The 26,202-nt window shown below is 41.5% G+C and overlaps 1 protein-coding gene and 1 long non-coding RNA gene across 6 annotated transcripts in view; one reads left to right on the top strand and one right to left on the bottom strand.

The window, feature by feature from the left end:
- PEX1 (peroxisomal biogenesis factor 1) overlaps positions 1-6,614 on the top strand; it is a 41,345-nt gene extending 34,731 nt beyond the window's left edge. For 4 of the 5 annotated variants that reach the window (XM_078059259.1, XM_036113316.2, XM_078059262.1 and 1 more), the window contains 7 exons: positions 762-904; positions 984-1,087; positions 1,717-1,893; positions 3,124-3,354; positions 4,238-4,417; positions 4,681-4,811; positions 6,302-6,614. In XM_078059259.1, coding sequence (XP_077915385.1) covers positions 762-904; positions 984-1,087; positions 1,717-1,893; positions 3,124-3,354; positions 4,238-4,417; positions 4,681-4,811; positions 6,302-6,386 — 1,051 coding nt within the window. In that variant the 3' untranslated portion in view covers positions 6,387-6,614. Of the gene's footprint in view, positions 1-761; positions 905-983; positions 1,088-1,716; positions 1,931-3,123; positions 3,355-4,237; positions 4,418-4,680; positions 4,812-6,301 lie in introns of those variants that run through there. The other variant, XM_078059260.1, reaches the window with a different exon arrangement.
- Positions 760-26,202, bottom strand: LOC144379566 (uncharacterized). The gene is made up of 3 exons (XR_013442753.1): positions 25,801-26,202; positions 4,245-4,366; positions 760-911 (listed from the first exon to the last, which is right to left on the bottom strand). It is a non-coding gene; the product is annotated as an uncharacterized LOC144379566 (long non-coding RNA).

The following is a 26,202-nucleotide window of genomic DNA, read 5'->3' as shown; positions in this document are numbered from 1 at the left end:
TATTTACAATAGAAATATTCATGAAATGCTGAAAGTAAATCATAAGTGGTTATTCAAAGGAATCTCCAAGTAATATGAAGCACTAATTACTCCAGGTTAAGTTGGCCACATGCAATGTTAATTTATAAAAGAAACTATTTATTGTGGCATTTGTATAAAATACAAAAGCTAGTATTTAAGAATGAAAGTAAGATTTTAAATTTAAACTACTTTGTGTCATTCTAAAATTTCATTATAAAATACACATTTGGAGAATATAATGTCCATGTATTTTTTAAATGAAATGAACTCCTGTATCTCCACCACTCAGTTTAAGCAGCAGAACAGTTACAGATAAAGGCAGTCACCACATGGTGACAAATTTACAATTTTAAAATTGTGTGTATTCAGTAAGGTAGCTTCAAAATATTTAAGGCAAAAATTGATAGAATTGCAAGGAGAAATGGATAAATCTACCTTCATAGAAGATTTTCATAGGTCTCAGAATATTTAAACAACATACTCAAGATTGATCTAAGCATATGTAGAACACGTACCCAACAACTGGAGAATAGTCTTTTTAAGCACACCTGGATATTTTTTGAAAACTGGCCCTATGGGCCATACATAGCAACAGTAAGTTTCAAAGACCCAGTTTACTGAAAACAAGGATAATTACATACAGTTTGCCTTCCTTAAGAATTTGCTATAAAGACTTACACACAATTATTACTTTGCAAACTCTGAAGCCTTATTCAAATATGAAACCTTGTTTTCCCCAGAGCGCAGGCGGCCAAGCCCTGCATTCTTTTCTTTGATGAATTTGAATCCATCGCTCCTCGGCGAGGCCATGATAATACAGGCGTTACGGATCGTGTGGTTAACCAGCTGCTGACTCAGTTGGACGGAGTGGAAGGCTTACAGGGTAATAACTGTAAATACAGAAATATCTTATTACAGTAATTATTTCACCAGGATTTAAGTAAAGACTGTTTTCCCCCCAGGTGTTTATGTATTGGCCGCTACGAGTCGCCCTGACTTGATTGACCCTGCCCTGCTGAGGCCTGGCCGACTCGATAAATGTGTATACTGCCCTCCTCCTGATCAGGTGACAGTTTCCTACTTAGAGTCTAAAACCCAACAAATGCTACGCTCTTGCCTCGTGAACTTGACTTCTGCCTGGTACTAGCAGTTGTCCTTAGAAGAGCAGCTTTAGGCAAGGCTTTAGTCACAGATTCCAAATTAGATGCAAAGCCCAGCCATTTTCCCTGCAAGTCGGAAAACTCTGTAGTCTGTCCACACTCCCTGTGTCCAAAGGTCACACAGCTCCTTATCCTGGCAAGACTCTAAACAGGTTACAGAGAGGTAAGATTTTAACTGTTCTTAGTCTGTGTTGTCCCCCCTCTTGTCCCCAAATTTAGAAACTAATGAATATGTTACTTGTAGCTATTAAATTTTTTCTTTTGAAACATTTTCTTGGCTCATTTGCCGAAATCCAGAAAAGCAGCACTGTGTGAGTAAGAAAGGATTTACACTGAAGGGTTAAGAATACTGATTTTCATTCATTTTCCTATCTCTGCTGTTAGGGAAAAAGCTCCAGAGGAGAGAGAGATTAGTGGGACATCTTCCAGCTTGTACTGCTTATTAGAGATGTAGTTAATTTGTAAAAAAAACATAATACAGGTTAAAATAATATTTAAGTTTATTTGTTAAGTCAATTAGCTTTTCTCCCTTCAGGTGTCACGTCTTGAAATTTTAAACGTTCTCAGTGACTCTCTACCTCTGGCAGACGATGTGGACCTTCAGCACGTGGCCTCAGTGACCGACTCCTTCACGGGGGCGGATCTGAAAGCTTTACTTTACAACGCGCAGCTAGCGGCCTTACCCGGACAGCTGCTGTCCTCGGGGCTCCCAGTAAGTCACAGCAGGAGAGCCGTGCTGTTTTCAGAGAGTAAGAGCAGTTCAGTGTCAGCATGCAACCTTATAATTGCTGTTTTTTAACAGCTTTAGTAAAACTGTATGGAAATTTACCTGTAGGCAAATGGTCTATCGTTGGAATATTAGCTCTGCAGAGAATCTGTAATTATGAAGTGTTCAGTGTCTATTATTTCTTTAACATTACCTTACTAGTAAAATGTTGGTGAATGGAAGGATATTATTTCAACTGGGATATCATGAATTAGATAATATAAACAGAAGAATATTTTTAGTTGTTTTATACTTTAAAAAAAGTATTTTGAAGCCCAAACTGTCCCGGAACTGGTCCATAGGAACCGCTTGTGGATGGCTTCTGTGTCCTCATCATTCTTTGATCACTGACTTTATTCCTGATGGGACAAGGTATTCTAGGTTTACCTTACACTTTCTGTACCCCAGACTTAACATCAGCCTTTTCCTCTCAGGATAGTATTTAAATTTTTGCAGCAAATAATTTGACTTCTGCTACATTAGAGACTTTATACTTTCGAGGAAGGGTTTTCCTGTGTACTCCTCCCTGCTACATTCGGTTGGAAATGCTCACAGGGCCTAACGTTCCTAAATCAGATACTATCAAGTTTTTGCTATTTCTTTTGGCAAGCCACTGATGTTCTCCACCCTCTTATAAATAAACACGTTTTCTGTTAGTGAACACACTGGACTGATAAAGCACTGCATCGCATGGTTGAATCATCCTTTCATAGTTGAAAGATTCATACAAATAAAATGCAGGGGTTTGAATCCCATGTACACATTCTATTTTAATTATTAAAATATTATGTGCCTCGGAACCATAAGAAAATTGGAGCCAGAGTTTGGCTCAGTGCCCGTTTCCGGAGTGCAGGTGGTTTCCTTTCTCTAAGTGTCAGGTGCTGCTCAGTCAGGCAGCCGGCCTCGTTTGTCACCGAGTCCCGGCAACAACGGCTCATCCGGCGTCCGGGCGGCAAGCGTTCAGTCGGGGCCTGGCTCGCAGGACCGCCGTACCGTGCGTGGGGAGAGCTCTAACGCCCGTGCCGTCCACCCTACAGACCGGCGCGAGGGGATCCCAGAGGACACAGCGTGGACAAGACCCCTGTTCAAAAACAAAAGTTTTGAAAATGCTCTCTGTGTTATTTCAGAGTTGTAGATTATTTAGATCTTTACAGCTGTTGTCCTTTTGTGTTTCAGGATGGAAGTTCCAGCTCTGATAGTGACCTGAGTCTGTCTTCAATGGTTTTCCTTAACCACAGCAGCGGCTCTGACGACTCAGCTGGAGACGGGGAATGTGGCTTGGAACAGTCCCTGGTTTCTCTAGAGATGTCCGAGATGCTTCCAGATGAATCAAAATTCAATATGTACCGGCTCTACTTTGGAAGCTCTTATGAATCAGAACTGGGAAACGGAACCTCTTCTGATTTGGTATCTTGGGCGGTTGCCATTGTACACTTGTGATACCTAAAGCCGTAGGCTGGTGTAAAATCTAACCAGCCCCGCCTGTGCTTTCTGGCTGGTTCTTCAGTAAAGTGGTCTTGTTCTTCCTTACCTGAACTAGTCATTTCGGCCCTGGTGTCAGGGCTCTGAGGCGGAGCTGGTGGTGAGCCTTCCGTTTCCTGGGCATTTACCTTCCTTCGTTAGTGGTTTTAAAACATCTTTAGCAGCAGATCCATTTTATATTACACTCTGGTATCATTAAGATAGTTGAAGATAATGAGGAATTTGATGTAATGTTGCAACAAGGAAAACGTTTAGATTTCATAGGGGCAATATCCTTGCTTTTCTAACTTAAAATAGCATTTAACACCCATCCTCCCAAAATTAATGGTGGTTCACTGTTACTTTATCAGTGCACGTAACATTTTTTAAGTATATTTAGTTCTATTTTTGGTTTTTGCACATCTGCTTTATTCAGGTTTTTAATCTAAAAGTGAACCATTTTTATTCCCAAGAATAGTAAGCTGTTGTTCTAGCTCTAGTCTTTGTTTTCTGTTTAACTTCTCTGCAGCTGTTCCAGACCTTAGACTATACAAAACTTAGAATAAGGCGCATTTGGAACCTACCCCGAGGGCATTAGTGTGCTGGATTTATTACTACCCAAGCATTAAAAAACCCTTGTGGCAGTTTTCACCCTGTGTTGGTTCAGCAGCATATAGAAGATGAACATATTTTGAACTTGTTTAATGCCAGTTAATCAAATGTAAGCTTGTCCATGTTAAGGTTTTACTACTTCAGATTCTTAATTTGATCCTTGATACATATACCCTTTTCTCCCGCTCTTTTCCTCCCTTTACGCTTAACTAAGCAGAGCTCACAGTGCCTGTCTGCGCCGAGCTCCATGACGCAGGATTTCTCTGGAGTTCCTTCACGACCTCCGGTGCTGCGGACAGCCTCACAGGAGGGCTACCAAGACCTCAGCCAGGAACAGAGAGAGCAGCTGCGGGCAGAGATCAGCATCATCAAAGGCAGATACCGGAGCCACAGTGGAGTATGGCTTATCTTCTCCGCCCCTCCCCCCCCATAATTGTAAAGACTGTAAAAACTGTTCCTTTTTTGATGTGTATTTCGGTCAGTAACTGAGCTCTATAAAGAAGGGACTGAAACACATTGATCAAATGGTTATGCGCATCCTGCTTTGAAACAATTTTTAGTAATCTTATGAGAAAGGGAATGTACAGTCTCCTGAAAAATGGGCTGCAGCTTTTCCCATCACAGCCCTATATTAACCTTGTGTTTTCTTTTTTATTTAAGGAGGATGACTCCCTTCACCAACCAGGACCAGTCAAAACCAGTCTGGCTATTAGCCAGTCGCATTTAATGGCTGCTCTCAGTCACACGAGGCCATCCATTAGTGAAGATGACTGGAAGAATTTTGCTGAACTGTAAGTACTCGATTCGGGAGTAAAGAAATTACAGGGGACCGTTCACTTAAACTTGGAATATGTAAAGGCCCCTTCAAAACAGTAGCTGTGCATTTAAACACCCCAAAACTTTGAGTATTGAAGTAAATATCAAGTGAACCAGATAATGAAAATTCATTTTTTGATTTATAATGAACTGATTTAATTTTAAAAGCTTTATTAAAAGCTCAAATAGTTTGCCAGAACCGTTCCGAAATAAATACATTCAAATTTATGCACTTGTGGACCATGGTTCACACACATTTGGATTTATAGGCTTCTTGCAGTTGGCTCTAGACCCATAGACTGGGGACCACTGTAGGTAAAGGATTTAGTAAGTAAGTTACAACTCTTTCTTGAAAGTTTCATTTTGCAGTGCTTGAGATGGGCAGGTGTGTGAACACTGTGAGGGCAGAAAAAACTTCCCTTCTTGCCCTCCTATGTTCTTTGGCTGGTCTAATAATTAATTGACGAAAGAAAATAACAAGAGAAAAATAATTTCATACATACAAAGTAGGAAACTCAGGCAATTAAGGTTTAGACACCATCCTGAGCTAAGGAAAGAGACGGGCCTGCAGCTTCAAAGGGGAGGAAGGAATTCACAGAAGATGAGAAGAGCAGATGTTTTCCCTGCTCCGCAGTACAAAGAAGTTCGCTCTGGTCAATAGGGAACCTGTACTAGAAAGAGGGCTACCTAAATTCGTCTAGGTAGTTAAGGAAGGTAAAAAGCTTTTCCTGAGTCTGCTGTGTCTTGATTCCCTTCAGCTCAAAATAGTCCACATGCCAAAGCGGACCATTTTGGGGGGGGCATATTCTACTCCCCAATAAGTACATATTCTTACGTATTTATTGTAGAAAACAAAGAATAAGAAAACAAATTTGCCTTTTTCCCACCCCTCCCAAAGCATATATTTGTAAGTTGTTTTTTTTTCCCACTAAGCCCCTCTGCACCTAGTGCTATATAGTGCAGTATTGGGACTTTTAAGTTGCTTCCGGGTTTTCACTATTACACCTATGGTGCTAATGAACACCGTTGGAGCTGAAGGTTTGCACAGAGCCTCAGCTGTTCCACTGAGGCTGAGGTAGAATCGTTACATCACAGGATGCTCGCATCTTAAAGGCTTACTGCCTTCCAGACACACTGCACAACGCAGTACATTGAGAATAGCATCGCCCTAACACCGGCCATAATCCTCTCTCTCTAAACTTGGCCCATGTACTTGGAGAAAAATCTTGTTTAACAATTTACATCTTTGATTAAAACAGGTTTTTTAATGTCACTGCCATGTCTGTTTTTTCTAACTTGTGTCTTTATCCCCTTTGTTCCTTTTTTGATTGGAATGTTCAACTTTCAAAAATAACTCTAATTTCTGTTAGATTATATTTTAACAAAAGGGAAAAAATGTCTGCAAACAATTCCCTTTTGTGATTTTAGCATTTACATGTGTTAAATACCATGTCATTTTTTTAAGGTATGAAAACTTTCAAAATCCAAAGAAGAGAAAAAATCAAAGTGGAACAATGTTTCGACCTGGACAGAAAGTAACTCTAGCATAAAAGATGCTCAGTGATTTTGCTGGCTTGTTCCTATGTTGTAACAGTAAAAATGGTGTCTTTAAAGTTCTTTTTAACAAATTAAGTTAATCTATAAAATCACAGATTGGTAAACCTCTGATTATGTAATAATCAGGAATACTTGAAATTAATATGGTAGAATTGGGATATTTATAACAGATTCTGTATCTTATTTCCTATAAATCTAAATTAAATCCTTAGTGAAATTAATACTGTGCAAATGGTGTAACTAATTTTTTTCCTCATCTGCAGTAAATACATTTCTTCGAACTCACGTATTCAGCATCTTCCTTGCATTTGACAAATCTTGGGCTTAGCAACTGTGACCATTGGAAATGTCCTACTGATCCAATGATCCAATGATCTGTTCTTCTCTCAGAACAGGTAGACTTCACCCGCAAAAATGAGATCGCATCCCCCTAATCTATGACATGCAGCTCCCAGGCCAGGTCCTTGAATGCTGTCCATTCCTCCCCTGCTCTATCACGACATCATCTGGATGTTCTCTAATCTATGAACTAAACCCAAACCAGATCTAGTAAGGCCTTAAGGGAAGAGAGAAAGGGAGAAGGTTAGGTGACATATAGAAATACATGATAAATACATGAAACAGCAAAGAAAAATGTACAGGTAGCACCTAGTGCCCATTCAGCAGCTAATCATGAGGCTGTGGCTAGTATTTTGGACTTCTCTCTTCCATTACTTATTCCATGTTCCTTGAGTTCAGCCAGCACCTCGGTGGATTAGAGTGCTTTACTAGGTGGGATAGTCTAAACTACTTCATTCCTATCTGAGCCATTATCACAGAAATCTTCCATGAACTCTTAACTACATTCAGTATTAGCACCAAGTCCCATCCTGTATTGTGTAGCAGCAAGACCGTGTTCCCTCAGCCAACACTGTAACGCTCCCCCCGCCTTCCAAACCACTGTGTTCCTCTTGTGTTTTTCCTTTGCTTCCCTCTCAATCAGCAAAGCCCACAATCACAGGGGATGGAGGCAAAGACATGGGGTCACTTAGGTATTAACTGAGAAGTGCTATCCCCCTTACCCCTTCGTTGCCAGATCCTTGCGTCTACTGAGGCCATGGTCCCTGATTCACCACATATACTAGATGGACTGTATCTATTGCAACCTCACAAAGAGTCGTCACCCCAGAAGGCCAGCTGCTTCAGGGTGATGAGTGTTTATAGTAAGTCCAGTGGATTCCACTCGAGGCCCACCACCTTAGTCTGCAGGGTGAATTTCATGATCAGAAAGCAAGGGTCCTGTGGGACAGCATAATAACATAAAAGTCTATCAGTAAGTCCTTGAAAGATGGTATTGGCAGATGTGTGGAGGACAAAGCAAATCCCAACCCAGAATGTGTCTGTTCCAGGGAGGAGAGATCGCTGCCTCCTCTCTGATAGAGGAGGGACACACGTTATCAACCTTCCACGAGGCTTGGGCTGGTGTCCCCTGCATGTACACCTACATGGTTGGTCACTGCTGCAGACCAGGGGTCGTCAGGACAGAAGCTGGGTCAGCCTCAGTGTCGTACAGATGACAGACACCCCCTTCCCTGCCACCATGGCCACTTAGTTTATGAGTCTACTAACCAAACATGGGGGGCAGGAGATGAAAGTAGATGAGCATCTGTGGAGAGCTCATCTAGAACTGATGATGATTAAAAGCACTGAGGACTTTGAATTGAACATTCACCTCGATCATCCATAGTCTTACTCTCTGAGTGCATTCTGAGAACTCCGGCCATAGTTTCCCCTGGGCATCCTCCTGGCCAGTTCTCTACTCCTGCTCTGTAAATCTCTGATCACCTGGTTGTTAGCCACTGACTATGGATTTTTGTATCAGACATCTCTACCTCCTGGCAAAATGACAGAGGCAGGCTACTCAAAAAAAATCTGCTACCTTGGAGGATTTTCTGTCTCCACTGGTTGTCAGGGCTATCCCCTGAGTAAAGCAGTAATGCCTTCATTTTGACAGGTAGGTCATGGTGGAGCTCTGGGTCTCTAGGAATTAACATTAGTGCAGACCCAGTGTCTCATAATCCCCAGAATGTCTGGTTATTTCTCAGGACACCTGGAGAATGGTCTGATGAGTCGCTTCAGGTCCTTTGGGGAAGACTTGGAAGAAGCAAGATCCATGGCAAGTACTTATGAAATTATTTCAGGGCTCTTTCCCTAGACACCTGGCTTCTTCCTTCTCTGTCGGACCTAGACCTGAGAACTGGGGGAGGGGCCACGACGATACTGTGAGGACTCACATCAGACCTTTGTTTGTTTGGTTTTTTTAAAGATTTTATTTATTTAAGAGAGAGAATGAAATAGACGGAGAGAGCATGAGAGGGGGGAGGGCCAGAGGGAGAAGCACTCGGGACCCGATCCCGGGACTCTAGGATCATGACCTGAGCCGAAGGCAGTCGCTCAACCAACTGAGCCACCCAGGCGCCCCTCACATCAGACCTTTGTTTATTAACAGGGAGATTTTTAAATTATAAAAAATGAAGTAGGATCTTTGACCATCTGTTTTGGTTTTAAGGACCCCACACTTAGTTAGGCAGCACGGAAGAACCCTGCAGACCAATCCTTGTAACAAATGTGCAGTCTGCTGGTTACGGTCGTCACAGCCACCTGCCTCTGTTAGGCCGGGATCCACTCAGCCCCACCGAAATCAGAAAGCCCGTTTCCACTGCAACATCTCCCTATCCATCGGGGTCTACAGACAGACTCCTTCAACAACCATTCCAACACGCTCTCCCTTGCCCTCCTATGCTCCTTGGAAAGTGAATGGCTGAGTCACATGATCTCCATTACGGCCAGGCATGGTATGTGACACAGTTCTACAGTAAGCAGAGGTAAGTAAAAGTCCCTGGGGTGGGCTTTCTTCCTGAAATGAGGGCACAGTGTCTGGAGATGCAGCAACCAGCTCGCAAACTTGAGGGTGAAAACCACAGGTGACCAATGGCAGAGCAAGAAGACAAGGAGCCGGTTTCCCTGATGGCATCACTGAGGTGACATACCACCCCTAGATGTCCTACACCTAGGTTTTTTTTACACCGGAGACAGATAAACGTCTTGTTTACTTCTCTGCGTAGCGTTCCTGTTACAGCCAAGATCAATCCTAACAAATACACCAATGTACTTCTTAAGGACTTCTTGAAGGAGTATTTTCAGACACCCCTACTATCTTGGGGGACATGGGTGGTGGTAAGTTGGTGAGTTATACATGATTCGTTCGCTCAACATGAGGGGGGGAAGGGGCAAAGGAAGAGGGAGAGAGAGAATCTGAAGCAGACTCCCCGCTGAGCACAGAGCCTGACACGGGGCTCGATCCCACAACCCTGCGATCATGACCTTAGCTGAAAGCAGGAGTTGGACGCTTAACTGACTGAGCCACCCAGGTGCTCCTCAAGTGCCTTTTAAAACATGTTTTGCCAGATTCCCTATTCTGAGCTAACAAGTCCAACTTCCTCTGCCCACTTATGTTATACAGTTAATTTCAGGATAATCAGCCAGCAGACTTGATCTAAAACCTTAGCAGAGCGAACTGCTATTGCTCTCCTCTTGTACTTGGAAGAAAGAGGAAGGCAGGAAAACAAAAGAGTGCAAAATCTGGGTCTTGTGCGACTAGGGGAAACCCCAGTGCCATTTAAGAATCCCCACATGCAGTATGGTCCTAAATGGGGGCGGCTGTGGGCATCCCAAAGGACTCTCCCCTAGGGTGCCTCCTAGAGATTGGGCAATTTAAAGAGAAAGAAATTAGTATCATGTTGCAATGAAATTTGACCTTAATATCAACTAACAGACCAAGAAGTCTGGCCTAAGAATGAGTCCTTAAATTCTAACACTATCTTACAGCTTGATTTGTTTCGTAAACGGGAGGGTAAGTGGGAGGAAATACCTTATGTAATGGCCCTTATGGCACTGTATCTAGACCCCAAATTAAAGGATAATTGTAGAACGTGCCCAGCTCATTTTTCAGGATTGGAAAAAAAATCTTCTGGTAGATTAGATGACCCCCTCCTTGTAGGCCCGCCCCCCAGAAGGAGGGTCCCTGCATCTAATAAGGCTTCAGATGCAAAGACCAGTCCTGCTGAGCCCCTTTCTGATCCAATGACTCCATACTCAGAGGTGCCCCACCTTTATTCACCTTTGTTCCAGGAACCAAGTCCTGCTGTTACTCATGGAGGCACTCATCATTAACACACTGAACCCAAGGCCTCTCAATTTCCACTTAGGTTGCAGATGGAGACGGAGGCACCATTTGGGTACATTTGCCATTCTCCATGAATGATCTGTCCTCATGTACAGAAAAGTTTGGCCATTTCTCTGAGGACCCAGCCAAATTCTCTGAGGAATTCAATTTGACCTGGGGAGATTTACAAATTTTGTTGTCCCATTATTGCACTGCAGGAGAGAAAGCTAGAATATTGAATGCTGCCCGGCAGTATGCCAATGAGGTGGCAGCCCATAATCAGGGACATGCAACGTATCACACTGGAGGAGAAAGAACCCAGATGGGGACAGACCCCCAATGGAATTACCAAAGGGGTCCAGAAGATCTAGATGAGAGGAATCATGATAACTTATTTAACTGAAGGAATGAGACGATGTATCGTAAAACCAGTTAACTATGACAAGGTGATGGACATAACTCAAGGGAAGGATGAAAATCGAGCTCTCTTCCAAGGGAGATTGGTTGAAGCCCTCAGGAAATATACTAATACTGACCCTTATTCTCCAGAGGGACAATCTCTTTTAGCTCTGCATTTTACTGTGCAAGCAGCCCCAGATATCAGGAGGAAATTGCAAAAGGCAACCACAGTGCCTCAGACTTCTGTGAGCCAACTGTTGGCCTTTGCCGTATTTAATAATAGGGACAGGGCAGTGGCGCCTCGGTGGCTCAGTCGGTTAAGCGTCTGACTTCGGCCCAGGTCATGATCCCAGGGTCCTGGGACGGAGCCCCATTCTCAGTGAGGAGTCTGCTTGTCCCTCTCCCTCTGCCCCTCCCCCAGCTCATGCACACGTGCTCTCTCAAATAAAGTCTTAAAAAAATAGGGACAGGGCAGAAGAAGCAGACAAAAATCACTCAGAGCAGGTGGCAGACCCAATTTATAGCAGCTGCCAGGGGCTCTATGCCACCCCAGGGATACCCACTCCAGATGACTGTGAAGCCAGAGCTTGGTAAAGCCAGGCTAGAGCCAGCCGCACCCCCCCCCCCCCCCGCCCCGGCCCCGCCATTTGCAAAGAGCTAGGTTCCAATCAATGTGCCTTATGCAAGCAAGATGGCCACTGAAAAAAGGATTGTCCCCGCCTCTGAAGGGAGAGGGGGCCAATCCCTAAGGCATTAGTGGAAAAGGCTGAGGATTGAAGGGGCCTGAGCTCTCCTATGGCTCCTTCTGGACATCTCCAGGTACCATTCCAGGAGGCTCGGGTAATCCTTGAGGTGGCCAGTAAGAAGATAGAGGTTTTTTGTTTTTTGTTTTTGTTTTTTTTTAAAGATTTTATTTATTTATTTGACAGAGAGAGACATAGTGAGAGAGGGAACACAAGCAGGGGGAGTGGGAGAGGGAGAAGCAGGCTTCCCCACGGTGCAGGGAGCCCGATGTGGGGCTCGATCCCAGGACCCTGGGATCACGACCTGAGCTGAAGGCAGACGCTTAACGACTGAGCCACCCAGGCGCCCCAGGTTTTTTGTTTTTTAAATATTTATTTATTTGAGAGAGAGAGACAGGGCGGGGGGTGCAGTGGGAAAGGGAGACAATCCCAAGCAAACTCTCTACTGAGCACAGAGCCCCACATGGGGCTCAATCCCATGACCCCAAGATTACTATGGGAGCCGAAACCAAGAGTCAGACACTCAACTAACTGCACCACCCAGGTGCCCCAAAAAGATGGAGTGTTTATTAGACACAGGAGCCCCTCACTGTCCCGACCCAGCACAGCGGGCCTCTGTCTCGACAATCTTGTATTCTAACTGGAGTAAATGGGCAGCCACAAGTAAGGCTATTCCCTTCCCTTTAACTTGCATACTAGGCTCTCCTTTGCCTTCACATAGTTTCTTCCTGGTGCCTGAATGCCCCGGCCCCCTGATGGGGAGAGACTTGCTTTTGTAAACTTCAAGCTACACTTCATTTGGGAATGTTAGAGCTGAGAGAAGATGAAAAACATGCCATGTTAGCCAGTTTGACTTTACAATTGGGAGGTGAAAATACTATAACTGATAAAATCCCTCCCCACATCCTCACTAAAGTAAAGCCCACTGTATGGGAAATAGAAATCCCTACAAGGGCTAAAAACGTCTCTCCCATAACTATCTCCCTCAAGCAAAGTGTACAATAGCCTTGGGAAAGACTGTATCCTGTAAGACTGGAGGCTCAAAACGGCATTTGGGTTTGATTAAGAAGTTCTCAAAATATGGATTATTAATCCTTTGCCAGTCACCCTGCCATATCCCCATGGCAGTAACATTTGAAGGTATCTCTAGTTGGGTTCACCCGTCTAGAAAATATTAATAGCAATTACAGCAGGAATTTTCCTTTGCTGTGGATGCTTTGTTGCTGCATGGCCTCCAAATCTAAATATCCTATTCTTAGAATGAGGCCTCATTTGCTTCTCTGAGCCAGACAACCTATACCTAGGAGCCCTTCATTTAATCAGATAGCTCAAGATTTTTATGCCTCCCAATAGGCACGCTCTACCATTCCTCTCAGCTTGAGAAGTTCAAGATGAGACCTTTGCTCTTCAACACCCCCTTAAGAATGAGGAGGATAAAAATCCCACAGCGGGGAGATAAGATAGGAAAGCTGAAGGGACTCCGTCTTAGAAAGGCTCTGTCTCTCCTGTTTTTCTGCTAGACCCCACTTATTCACGTTCCATATTTTGCCTCTGAATAAGCCAAAGAAGCCGTGTTCCCACTTCAAGAGGGAAGCAAGAAAGTTAATCCTCCTCTGAGTTTTGTCCAAGGCCCCAAACACCTGATGACATCTAAGAAGATCCGGATCCCAACCATGTTCCAGGATATTAGCTTCAAACCAACCTCAGCTGACGCTGGCATCAATGCCCCCACCTTCGGTAATTTACGGAGTAACACCTATTGTTCACCTGACACCTGCCTTTGGTCGGACCCTACCCTGATTCCCAGAGGAACATGCACCCTAGACTCCTTTCTAGTATAAACTCCCAACCCCAAGTGACAGTCTCATTCTCCTTTCCTTTCCCCCCAGACACTCCATCTGCTCTTCTCTTCATACACTATTCAATAAACTCTGTTTTCACTTTCTCTGCCTTGTGTTTGATTTCTATTCTCTGTAAAGCCAAGGACCCTCTTGGCTGGTCCTGCAGGACACTCCTCTGGGTCCTTGGACTCAGCCTGCCTGCATCATCAACTTTATTCAATGTGAGTCATTGAATCTGGGTTCCAGTTACCCAACCATGGAATCATCAGAATACTCCCAGATGCTGAAGCAGCACATTGAATAAAAAAATTAAATGCATTAATTACACCAACATTAAGTGCATTAATACATTCACCCTGACCAATATTTATGTTCTTCCCTACTGCACCTACATTCCGCACCCATACTCTATCTCCACACGTATTTTTCAGGTTTCACATGAAAAAGCAAAATATTATAGTTCTTTTATTGTCTAAGGCGCCTCCTTCAGGTGTGACCTATTCACTCCCCAGGGCATGTTGGGTTCTGACAAAGGATGAGAGGGTTGGAATGCACAAATAAGCTTCCTTTTGCAAGACTGATCCCCACAGATGCGGGTATTTCAGGGTCTTTACTATTTTCCCACCAATGCCTTAACGTTTCCATAAGAGATCCGATATGCCTCCGAATTCAATGGATAATGTAATCCACTAAGTTGTGGGATCAACCTGTGCATTTAATTTTCAGCTCTGAGCCTCATGGCTCCAAGAGACAAGCAGTTCTTTTAGCAGCCCTACCAATCCTTAATTTTCAGCCAAGGCTTTGAGATGAAAATATAAACACCTGAACTCATCTTTCTTTAAGCTCTCTAGTACTGTAGTCAGCTCACGCATTTGAAATCCTCATGTGTTTCCTACTATTCTATAGCAGCAACCCCTTCAATGAAGACTTCATTCCTGGGGATAATTTGTGATATTTTATTATTATCATTTTAATTTGTGATAGTTTAGTTAGCGGTATTGCCACTGTGTGCTGTGGACTGCCAAATTCATGGCCCTTAATAGGAGTTGGCTTTTCCTTGCCCTCAGCCTTTACTTACTAACTAGGGTAGAAAACTAGTCCCCAGATTCCCCTTATTTTCTTGAAAGCCTGTTGCCTATGACCACTTCTGGCACTGCTTTCTGTATCCACCAGTGTTTTTTATTCCTACGTAGCAGAAGCCAACCCTGGCCTTCTTAAGCAGAAAGGAAATTTGTTGAAAGTGTATTGGAGACAGAAAGCAAAGAGATGCTCAGAAACTGGTAGGGCTATGTGGCCAGTCTTTGGGTGACATGGGAACTGGTTTAAAGGGGATCCCACTCCAAAACATAGGCCTCTGAGAGCCAACCAATCAACACCAACCTCACTCAAAAGACCGTATATGGATGACAACATCCCATTCACACCTCTCAAAATCTGCCCATTCCTGAAATTCTGGCTTCCTGAAAAACCCCATTTAAGACCAGTAAGTCTGAGAAGACAGGGTGCTCCAAGAGATGTTGGGTGGGGGTCCTGAGGGATATATCAACATTCAATTATTTTGAACAACTAGGAAGAAGATCGCAGGATTAAGGAAACAATCTGCATAGTTGGGAGTGAGAGAACGTGGCAGATGCAAGGCTTGACTTGACAAAGAAATCAAAGCACACCTACATAAAGGTCGAAACACTCCCCACTATAAGCAAGGAGGAACTCTGTAGAGGAAGGACCGGTGGGAAAGAGCAGCCAAAACACAACAGCAGAGTGTACACAGCTACACCAGAAACACTTTCCGAAGTTTTCATTTTTGTTGTTGTTACAGCTGTTTTTCCTGTTTTTGTTTTGTTTTTACTTTCCTCCTTTCTTTTCTGGACACCATGACTAGAAGGAGAAATTTGCTGCAAAATAAAGAGGTAGTACTCTCTGCCATGGATTTAATCAATATGAATATAAGATGTCTGAATTAGAATTTAAAACAACAATTATAAAGATACTAGCTGGGCTTGAAAAAAAGCATAGAAGACACTAGGGAATCCCTTATTCTAGAAATAAAAGAACCAAATTCTAATCAGGCCAAAATTAAAAATGCTATTACTGAGATGCAGTCAAAAATGGAGGCTCTAACAGGTAGGAAAGATGAGGCAAAAGACAGAGTCAGTGACACAGGAGACAAAATGATGGAAAGTAAGGAAGCTGAGGGAAAAAAAAACAACTACTGAATCAGGAAGAGACTTCGAGAAATCAGCAATATGATGAATTGAAATGATATTCAAATAATAGGGATCTGAGAAGATGAGGAAAGAGAGAAAGGGCCAGAAGGTTTATTTGAACAAATTATAGCTGAGAACTTCCCTAATCTGGGGAAGGAAACAGGCATTCAAGTCCAGGAGGCACAGAAAACCACCCTTAAAAAAATCAATAAAAATAGGTCAACACCTCAACATATAACAGTGAAGCGCGCACATCTCAGAAACAAAGAGAAAATCCTGAAAGCAGTTTGGGACAAGCGTTCCATAACCTACATGGGTTGAGACATTAGACTGGCAGCAGACCTATCCATAGAGACCTGGCAGGCCAGGAAGGACTGGCATGATATATTCTGGGTGCTAAATGAGAAAAATATGCAGCCAAAAATACTTTATCCAACAAAGCTGTCATTTAAAATAGAAGGAGAGATAAAGAGTTTCCAGAACAACTAACATAACATTAAAAAGAAAGTTGCCAGGACAAAAAACAAAAACAAAAAAAACCAAACAACAAAACTAGAGGAATTCATGAACCCTAAACCAGCCCTGCAAGAAATATGAAAGGGGATCCTCTGAGTGGAGAGAGAACCCGAAGGCAACAAAGACCAGAAAGGAATAGAGACAATCTACAGAAACAGTGACTTTACAGGTAATACAATAGTACTAACTTCATATTTTTCAATAATTACTCTGAATGTAAATGGGCTAAATCAAAAGACATAGGGTATCAGAATGGATAAAGAAAAAAAAAAAAAAAGACCCATAGATAGGCTCTCTACAAGAGACTCATTTTAGACCCAAAGACGCTCCCAGATTGAAAGTGAGGGGGTGGAGAACCATTTATCAGGCTAACGGACATCAAAACAAAGCTGGAGTAGCAATCCTTTATCAGACAAACTAGATTTTTAAACCAAAGACTGTAATAAGAGATGAAGAAGAACACTGTATAAGAAAAAGGTCTATCCAACAAGAAAATCTAACAACTGTAAATATTTATGCCCCTAACTTGGGAGCATCCAATTATATAAACCAATTAATAGGACAATTAATGAAACAAACTGATAATAATACAATAATAGTAGGGGACTTTCACACCCCACTCAAAGCAATGGACAGATCATCTAAGCAGAAGATCAACAAGGAAATAAGGGCTTTGAATGACACACTGGACCAGATGGACTTCACAGATATATTCAGAACATCTCTTCCTAAAGCAACAGAATACACATTGTTCTCGGGTGCACACGGAACACTATCCAGAAGACATCACATATTGGGTCACAATCAGGTCTCTACCAGTACTAAAAGATTGAGATTATTCTCTGCATTTTCAGACCATAATGCTTTAAAACTTAAACTCAATCACAAGAGAAAATTTGGAAGGAAGACAAATATATGGAGGTTAAATAGCATCCTACTAAAGAATGAATGGGTCAACCAGGAAATTAAAGAATTTAAAAAATACATGGGAACAAATGAAAATGAAAACACAACAGTTCAGAACCTTTGGGATGCAGCAAAGGTGGTCCTCAGAGGGAAGTATATAGCAATACAGTCCTTTCTCAAGAAACAAGAAAAGTCAAATACACAACTTAACCTTACACCTAAAGGAGCTGGAAAAAGCATAGCAAATAAAGCCTAAATGCAGCAGGAGAAGAGAAATAATAAAGATCAGAGCAGAAATCAATGACATAGAAATCAAAAGAGCAGTAGAACAGATCACCAAAATAGGAGCTGGTTCTTTGAAAGATTTATAAGATTAATAAACCCCTGGCCAGAGTTATCTAAGAGAAAAGAGAAAGGACCCAAATAAATAAAATCATGAATGAAAGAGGAGAGATCACAACCAACATCAAAGAAATACAAACAATTCTAAGAACATATTATGAGCAAATATATGCCAACAAATTAGGCAATCTGGAAGAAATGGATGCATTCCTAGGGACTATAAACTACCAAAACTGAACCAGGAAGAAATAGAAAACCTGAACAGACCCATAACCAGCAAGGAAATTGAAGCAGTCATCAAAAATCTCCCAACAAACAAGAGTCCAGGGCCAGATGGCTTCCCAGGGAAGTTCTACCAAACATTTAAAGAAGAATTAATACCTATTCTTCTGAAGCTGTTTCAAAAAAATAGAAACAGAAGGAAAACTTCCAAACTCTTTCTATGAGTCCAGCATCACCTTGATCCCAAAACCAGACAAAGACCCCACCAAAAACGAGAACTACAGACCAATATCTCTGACGAACATGGATGCAAAAATTCTCACCAAAATACTAGCCAATAGGATCCAAGAGTACATTAAAAGGATTATTCACCACGACCAAGTGGGATTATTCCTGGGCTGCAAGGGTGGCTCCACATCCACAAATCAATCAATGTGATACACTACATAAATAAAAGGACAAGAACCATATGGTCCTCTCAATAGATGCCAAAAAAGCATTTGACAACGTACAGCATCCTTTCTTAAAACTCTTCACAGCGTAGGGATAGAGGGTACATACCTCAATATCATAAAAGCCATATACGAAAAGCCCACAGTGAATATCATTCTCAATGGGGAAAAACTGAGAGCTTTCCCCCTAAGGTCAGGAACATGGCAGGGATGTCCACTATCACCACTGCTGTTCAACACAGTACTAGAAGTCCTAGCCACAGCAATCAGACAACAAAAAGAAATAAAAGGCATCTGAATCGGCAAAGAAGGCAAACCCTCATTCTTCCTAGATGACATACTCTATGTGGAAAACCCAAAAGACTCCACCCCAAAATTGCTAGAACTCATATAGAAATTCAGCAAAGCTGCAGGATAGAAAATCAATGCACAGAAATCAGTTGCATTTCTGTACACTAACAATGAAACAGAAGAAAGAGAAATTGAGTTGATTCCATTTACAATTGCACCAAAAACCATAAGATACCTAGGAATAAACCTAACCAAAGAGGCAAAGCATCTGTACTCAGAAAACTATAGAACACTTAATGAAAGAAATTGAGGAAGACACAAAGAAATGGAAAAAAATTCCATGCTCATGGATTGAAAGAATACTGTTAAAATGTCTATGCTACCCAAAGCAATCTATACATTCACTGCAATAAGTATTAAAATACCACCAGCATTTTTCACAGAGCTGGAACAAACAATCCTAAAATTTGTATGGAACCAGAAAAAACACCTTGAATAGCCAAAGGAATGTTGAAAAAGAAAACCAAAGCTGGTGGCATCACAGTTCCGGACTTCCAGCTCTATTACAAAGCTGTCATCACCAAGACAGTATGGTACTGGCACAAAAACAGACACATCGATCAATGGAACAGAATAGAGAGCCCAGAAATGGACCCTCAACTCTATGTATGATCAACTAATCATGGACAAAGCAGGAAAGAATATGCAATGGGAAAAGAACAGTCTCTTCAAAAAATGGTGTTGGGAAAATTGGGCAGTCACATGCAGAAGAATGAAACTGGACCGCTTCCTTATACCATACACAAAAATAAGACTCAAAATGGATGAAAGACCTAAATGTGAGACAGGAATCCACCAAAATCCTAGAGGAGAACACAGGCAGCAACCTCTGTGACCTTGGCCACAGCAACTTCTTGCTAGACACGTCTCCAAGTGGAAGGGAAACAAAGGCAAAAATGAACTACTGGGACTTCATCAAGATAAAAAGCTTTTGCACAGCAGAGGCAACAGTCAACAAAACCAAAAGACAACTGACAGAATGGGAGAAGATATTTGCAAATGACATATCAGATAAAGGGCTAGTATCCAAAATCTATAAAGAACTTACCAAACTCAACACCCAAAGAATGAATAATCCAATCAAGAAAAGGGCAGAAGACATGAACAGACATTTCTCCAAAGAAGACATACAAATGGCCAACAGACACATGAAAAAATGCTCAACATCACTCATCATCAGGGAGATACAAATCAAATCCACAATGAGATACCACCTCACACCAGTCAGAATGGCTAAAATTAACAATTCAGGAAATGACAGATGTTGGTGAGGATGCAGAGAAAGGGGAACCCTCTTACACTGCTGGTGGGAATGCAAGCTGGTGCAGCCACTCTGGAAAACAGTATGGAGGTTCCTCAAAACGCTGAAAATAGAGCTACCCTATGACCCAGCAATTGCACTACTAAGGATTTACCCCAAAGATACAAATGTAGTGATCCGAAGGGGCACCTGCACCCCAATGTTTATAGCAGCAATGTCCACAACAGCCAAGCTATATGGAAAGAGCCCAGCTGTCCATCGACAGATGAATGGATAAAGAAGATGTGGTGTGTGTGTGTGTGTGTGTGTGTGTGTGTAAAATTGAATATTAGCCTTCAAAAAGAATGTAATCTTGCCATTTGCAACAATGTGAATGGAACTAGAGGGTATTATACTAAGCGAAATAAGTCAGTCAGAGAAAGACAAACATCATATGATTTCACTCATATGTGGAAGAAACAAAACAGAAGAATATAGAGGAGGGGAAGGAAAAATAAAATAGGATGAAATCAGAGAGGGAGACAAACCATAAGAGACTCTTAATCATAGGAAGCAAATGGAGGGTTGCTGGAGGGGAGGTGGGGGGGGATGGGGTAATTGGGGGATGGGCATTAAGGAGGGCACTTGATGTAATGAGCACTGGGTGTTATACTAATGAATCACTAAACCCTACCTCTGAAACTAATAACACACTATATATTAATTGATTTTAAATAAAATAAAAATTAATTAATTAATTAAAATTTAAAAAGATCAGCAGTCTGCTCTACTAAGGGAGACCGGGCATGACCAGCAGAATGCACAGAAACTACAGTAAGCAAAAAATTCAGTTTTGTATTTTTTATTTCAGATATTAAGTGGTGGTCTCATCATCCTTTGTTATTTCCTTAATCAGTATAATAATTCATAACTTGAAATCTAGTCATCTTTTAAGAGTCTGACTGGGAGAACACTGAACATGAGTACCGACTATAAATTTGCAGGTTTTATTTTTAAATCATACCCAGTTGTCACTACACTATCTTGGAAATTCCACAAAGGGCTGGGTTTTTGTGCACATTGTTCACTGCTGTAGATTTAGAACAGTGCCTTGTGCTGGTGATCAGTCAATGATAATAAATATTTGTGAATGAATCATTCTTATTTCTCAACTCAAATTGGGATAATCCTTTGAATAAATAGGAAAAAGAAAAAACAAAGTCTAATATTTTAGCCCTTAACTTTTCTTTTTTGGATTAGAGCAGATATGATTGATTGGGAATCAGTTTTGATTATAAAAGCAATGGAAAATGGACATCTACAATAGTTTCAGGAGATACTAACAGCATTGATTCTTAAAATAAATGGGCATTTTACATTCCCATAGTAAAATACTAAATGTTCATAAGTATAAAGGAAAAATAAAGAAGGAAAAGTAAAAATATAAAATGTAAAACAGTAGACAAAGGCCTTATGCCATGGAGTTTACTTATTTCCTAGACAACATGACGTTTTTTGGTAAAACTGATTTAGGACTCAACTCTCAGGAAGTTTCCAAGAATCAAATCAACTAAAAGCCAAGGAATATTCCAGGGTAACAATTACCATCAACCATGTATTGACAGAGAAATTTTGCCTAGGGTTCTTTGTTTTAAGTAAGCTCTATCTATGCGCAACATGGGGCTCGAACTCATGACCCAGAGATCAAGAGTCTCACACTCTACTGACTGAGCCACCCAGGCGCCCCTTGCCTACCATTTTAGGCAGAATATTGAAATGATGCATTTTGGCCCTAGACATTTGTTCTGACCTATTACTCAGGTATTTTGTAGGAATTAGTGTCTGTTAAAGGGAATGCTATAGCTTCTTCACAAAAAATGCTGAAATGTAAACCACTGATGTCCACAATCCAGAGTAATACATTTTACATCTAGATCAGGTCCATATACATTCGAAACTGAAACAATTTACAAAACCAATACCTACTCTTAGTACATGTGATGTTCTCTGATATTTTCTATTCCCTTTTATTCTATTCTATTTCATACAAATAATGCTAGTTTTGACCCATACATCGGTTGAGACTTGCAAATTGAAAAATACTGCCCTAAAAAGGAAAAAGTAATGGAATATAGAACTGCTTTATATTTTATGATTTTATGTATGTATCACACACAAAAAACATCACTTTAAACCTATTGCTTTCTTGGCAAAGTACAACCCATTTAAGTAGAAGCATACCCTAGTATTACAAAGGTGTTATAAAATTTACAATTGGTAGAATCTTTTTTTTTTTTAATTAAGTAAACTCTACCCACATTGTGGGGCTCAAACTCATGATCCTGAGATCTAGAGTCACATGCTCTACTGACTGAGCCAGCCAGGCACCCCAAATCTTTTTGTCATTGATGCAAATTTATTCAGTAGCACTTGAAAAACTTTCATATTTTCCAGTATATACAGATAAGTGGGTTCATCATTAAATCAATTCCGCCGTAAAATTATTTGGATTATCTAATTAGTTCATCTTTCCCAATTTTGAAGGGATTATAGCGTTTTAAAGGCATCCTACATGTGGGGCACCTGGGTGGCTCAGTCAGTTAAGCATCCAACTCTTGATTTCGGCTCAGGTCATGATCTCGGGGTCCTGAGAGCCAGTCGCATTGGCTCCACACTCCGTGGGGGAGTCTGCTTGAGATTCTCTCTCTCCCTCTGCGCCATCCCCCTCCTACATGGGTGCACTCTCTCTCTTTTGCTCTCTCAAATAAATAAGTAAACCTTTAAAAAAATCACCCCACATGTAAATTAAGCAGTCTTTAACTTTTTGAGTTGAGGTCTTTTCCCTTCCAAGGAAACTGTGATAAACCATACAAGTACAGTCAGGTGACAATGTCTGAAGATGGATCGGTCAGTTCAACTAATGAGTAAAACATCACTTAAGTTTACTACAATCCGAGGATAGGGAAATTCTTAACCACATTTCCAAAGATTTAGGTCAGGGCCTCAGCTGGTTGGATACGGATCCAACCTGCACCATGGCATCTGATCACAGCCTCCTCCTGGAAGCTCAGAAACATGTGCAGTGGTGACTGGCAGTGCCAGAAGCTTTGGTTTCAAAAAGGGATGAGCCCAGAGGCCAATGGTGCCGCACAGCACAGGTGGGGTTCTCTGGCACCCTGCCAGTATGTGATGGGCGGGGGGCCAGAGGCTGCGAGCACGTCCTCTTGTATCTTATATGATCAATGCACATTGATCCAAAGGAGGAGTGGGGAGAAAGTGAGATTGACATTGCAACCCATCAGAAAAAACCCCCCACAAAACTAACCCATGGAGAGGAGCAGAGTTTCCTATTTTACTTTTTTTCTTCCTGTCTGTGGGTAATAAGCACAGGGCCAGCCTAACTGGGATGGTCACCAACTGAATTGAATGGCATCCCCAAACATCGTTCTCTATTTAAAATCCATTCTTTATGTTACACTTAACTAGACGCCCTAAGATGTTAAACAGTAGCATTGTTGAACATTCACTATGTACCAGACACTGTGCCTAAGCACTTTACATGTGTTAGTACATTTAACATCAACCCGCTGAGAAGGTATGTAACTTGTCCAAGATTATTTCAATAACCTTGTACTTGACTCTGACTGTTAGGGTCCAAACCCCATGGCCTTACTGTGTTCTACCCTGTTCACTTAGTTCCATTTCTGTGTTTGTCAAGGAGAACATTCTAAGACCAACTTTACACGCAAGATTTCTGAAAACCTCCATGGTGTTCGGTTAAGACAGTACTTTGAGGGGCACCTGGGTGGCTCAGTCGTTGGGTGTTTGCCTTCGGCTCGGGTCATGGTCCCGGGGTCCTGGGATCGAGCCCTGCATCAGGCTCCCTGCTCAGTGGGAAGCCTGCTTCTCCCTCTCCCACTCCCCCTGCTTGTGTTCCCTCTCTCTCTGTGTCTCTCTGTTAAATAAATAAATAAAACCTTTAAAAAAAAGATAGTACTTGGAGAAGTCAGAAATAAATGGAAAGATATTCTATGTTTATGGATTGGAAGGATGGATATTGTTAAAATGTCTGTATACCCAAAGCGATCTACAGATTCAGTGCAATCCCTATCAAAAGATCAATGGTATTTCAGAGATATAGAACAAAGAATCCTAAAATATTTATGGAACCCTGAATAGCCAAAGTAATCTTGAGAAAGAACAACAAAGCTGGAGGCATCAAGGTCCCTTATTTCAAACTATATTACATAACTATATTAATCAAACAGTATGGTATTGGCATAAAAATAGACATAAATCAGTGGAACAGAACAGAGAGCCTAGAAATAAACCCACACATACATGGTCAATTTATGACAAAGGAGCCAGGAATATACAATGGAAAAAGGGCAATCACTTCAATAAATGGTGTCGGGAAAATTGGACAGCCATGTGCAAAAGAAGGACACTCAACTGCTAGTTTATACCATATGCAAAAATTAACTCAAAATAGATTAAAGACTTGAATATAAGACCTGAAACTGTAAAACTCCTAGAAAAAAACATATACCATGTGAAAATTAATAAAAAGAAACTTCATTCAAAATGGAGTTGGGAGGTCAGAGCTGGAAGCTCTCACACCCTATCACCCATCAATTGCAGATCCCAAGAGGAAGAAACCTATACTTAACTACTACAACTGGAGGAAGCAAGATTTTCTTCTTGTCTGTCAACAGCCTAGCCCATGAGAGACTGTCACAGCTCAGCCAACGAAAAGCCACTATTCTCCCAACTTTCAGTTTACTCCAATGGACTTTTTGTTTTTAACAGTCCCTCCCATTTCCCCTTTCCTCTATACATGAGCTTTCCTGTCCTTTGTTCTCCAGACTTGCCTATGGTTTTACCATAGCTTGATTGCATAGTCCTGAATTGCAATTCTCTGCTATTCCCGAATAAACCCACTTTTTCTGGCAAAATAACTGACAGTTTTATTTTTAAGGTTGACATCAGTCTTAGCAATGATTTTTTGGATTTGATCCCAAAAGCAAAGGCACCAAAAGCAAAAGTAAACAAGTGGGACTGCATTAAACTAAAAAGCTTTAGCACAGCAAAGGAAACCATCAACAAAATTAAAAGACAATTTATACAATAGGAGAAAATATTTGCAAGTCATATATCTGATAAGGGGCTAATGTGCAAAATATACAAAAACTCGTACAATTCAATAGCAAAAAACCCCAAATAATCCAATCTAAAAATGGGCACAGGATCTGAATAGACATTTTTCCAGGGAAGAAATACAAATGGCCAACAGGGAGATGAAAATGTGCTCAACATCACTAATCATTAAGGAATTGCAAATCAAATCCATAATGAGATCACCTCACACCTATTAGAATGGCTATTATCAGAAAAACAAGTACGTGTTGGAGAGGATGTGGAGAAAAGGGAACCGTTGTGCACTGTTGGTGGTTATGTAAATGGATGTAGCCATTATGGAAAAGTTTGAGGGTTCCTCAAAAAATTAAAAACAGAACTACCTTATGATCCAACAATTCTACTTCTGGGTATTTATCCATATGGAAACCTAAATGTCCATCAATGGATAAACGAAAAGCGACATATAATATATCATGGAGTATTATGCAGCCATATAAAGGAAAGAAATCTTGCCACTTGCAACATGGATGGATGTTGAGTACATTAAGCTACATGAAAAAAATCAAAGAGCAACTGTATGATCTCACTTATATGTGGAATCTAAACAATCACCATGAGCTCATAACATAGAACAGATTAATGGTTGTCAGAGGTGGGGTGGGGGGGTGTTAGCAAAATAGGTGAAGAGGGTCAAAGGTACAAACTTGCAGTTACGAAAGAAGTCCTGGGGATGTACTGTACAGCATGGTGACTACAGTTAACAATACTATACTGCATATTTGAAAATTGCTGAGAGTGTAAATCTTTAATTTCTCATCACAGGAAAAAAAAAAAAAAGCACTTACCTTGTAGAGGAGGTCCACTGCAAACCAGATGTCTTGGCCCACTAGGTCTCACTGTGAAAAATCTGGAGTCTTTCACACACCGATTCTGTCTCCAGAAGGATCAGGACAAACTCAGAGCTCGGAACGCAAAACAAGCTAAGCTCAAGAAAAGCTCCCTGCAGATTCCGGAGAGCAGCAGGAAAGGCAGTGAGCCAAAAGAGCTCCGTGGGCACCTTCAGCCGCCCCAGAGTCTTCAACTGCTGTTTTGGGGTCCCATTTTGTTGCTAAAACGGTCAAAGGACACAACTAAAACAATGTGGCAACGAGTTTGATGTCCTTACTCTGGGAAAAGAACCCAGAGCTGGGGGAAAGCACAGCGCCTCTCAAGCAGCACAACGCTCTCCTGAGGGATGGTGGGCAAGA

The sequence above is a fragment of the Halichoerus grypus genome, chromosome 12, assembly GCF_964656455.1.
Source record: "Halichoerus grypus chromosome 12, mHalGry1.hap1.1, whole genome shotgun sequence".
Taxonomy (NCBI): Eukaryota; Metazoa; Chordata; class Mammalia; order Carnivora; family Phocidae; genus Halichoerus; species Halichoerus grypus.
The sequence above is the reverse complement of the archived record's forward strand: the minus strand, read 5'-3'. Positions and strand labels throughout refer to the sequence as shown.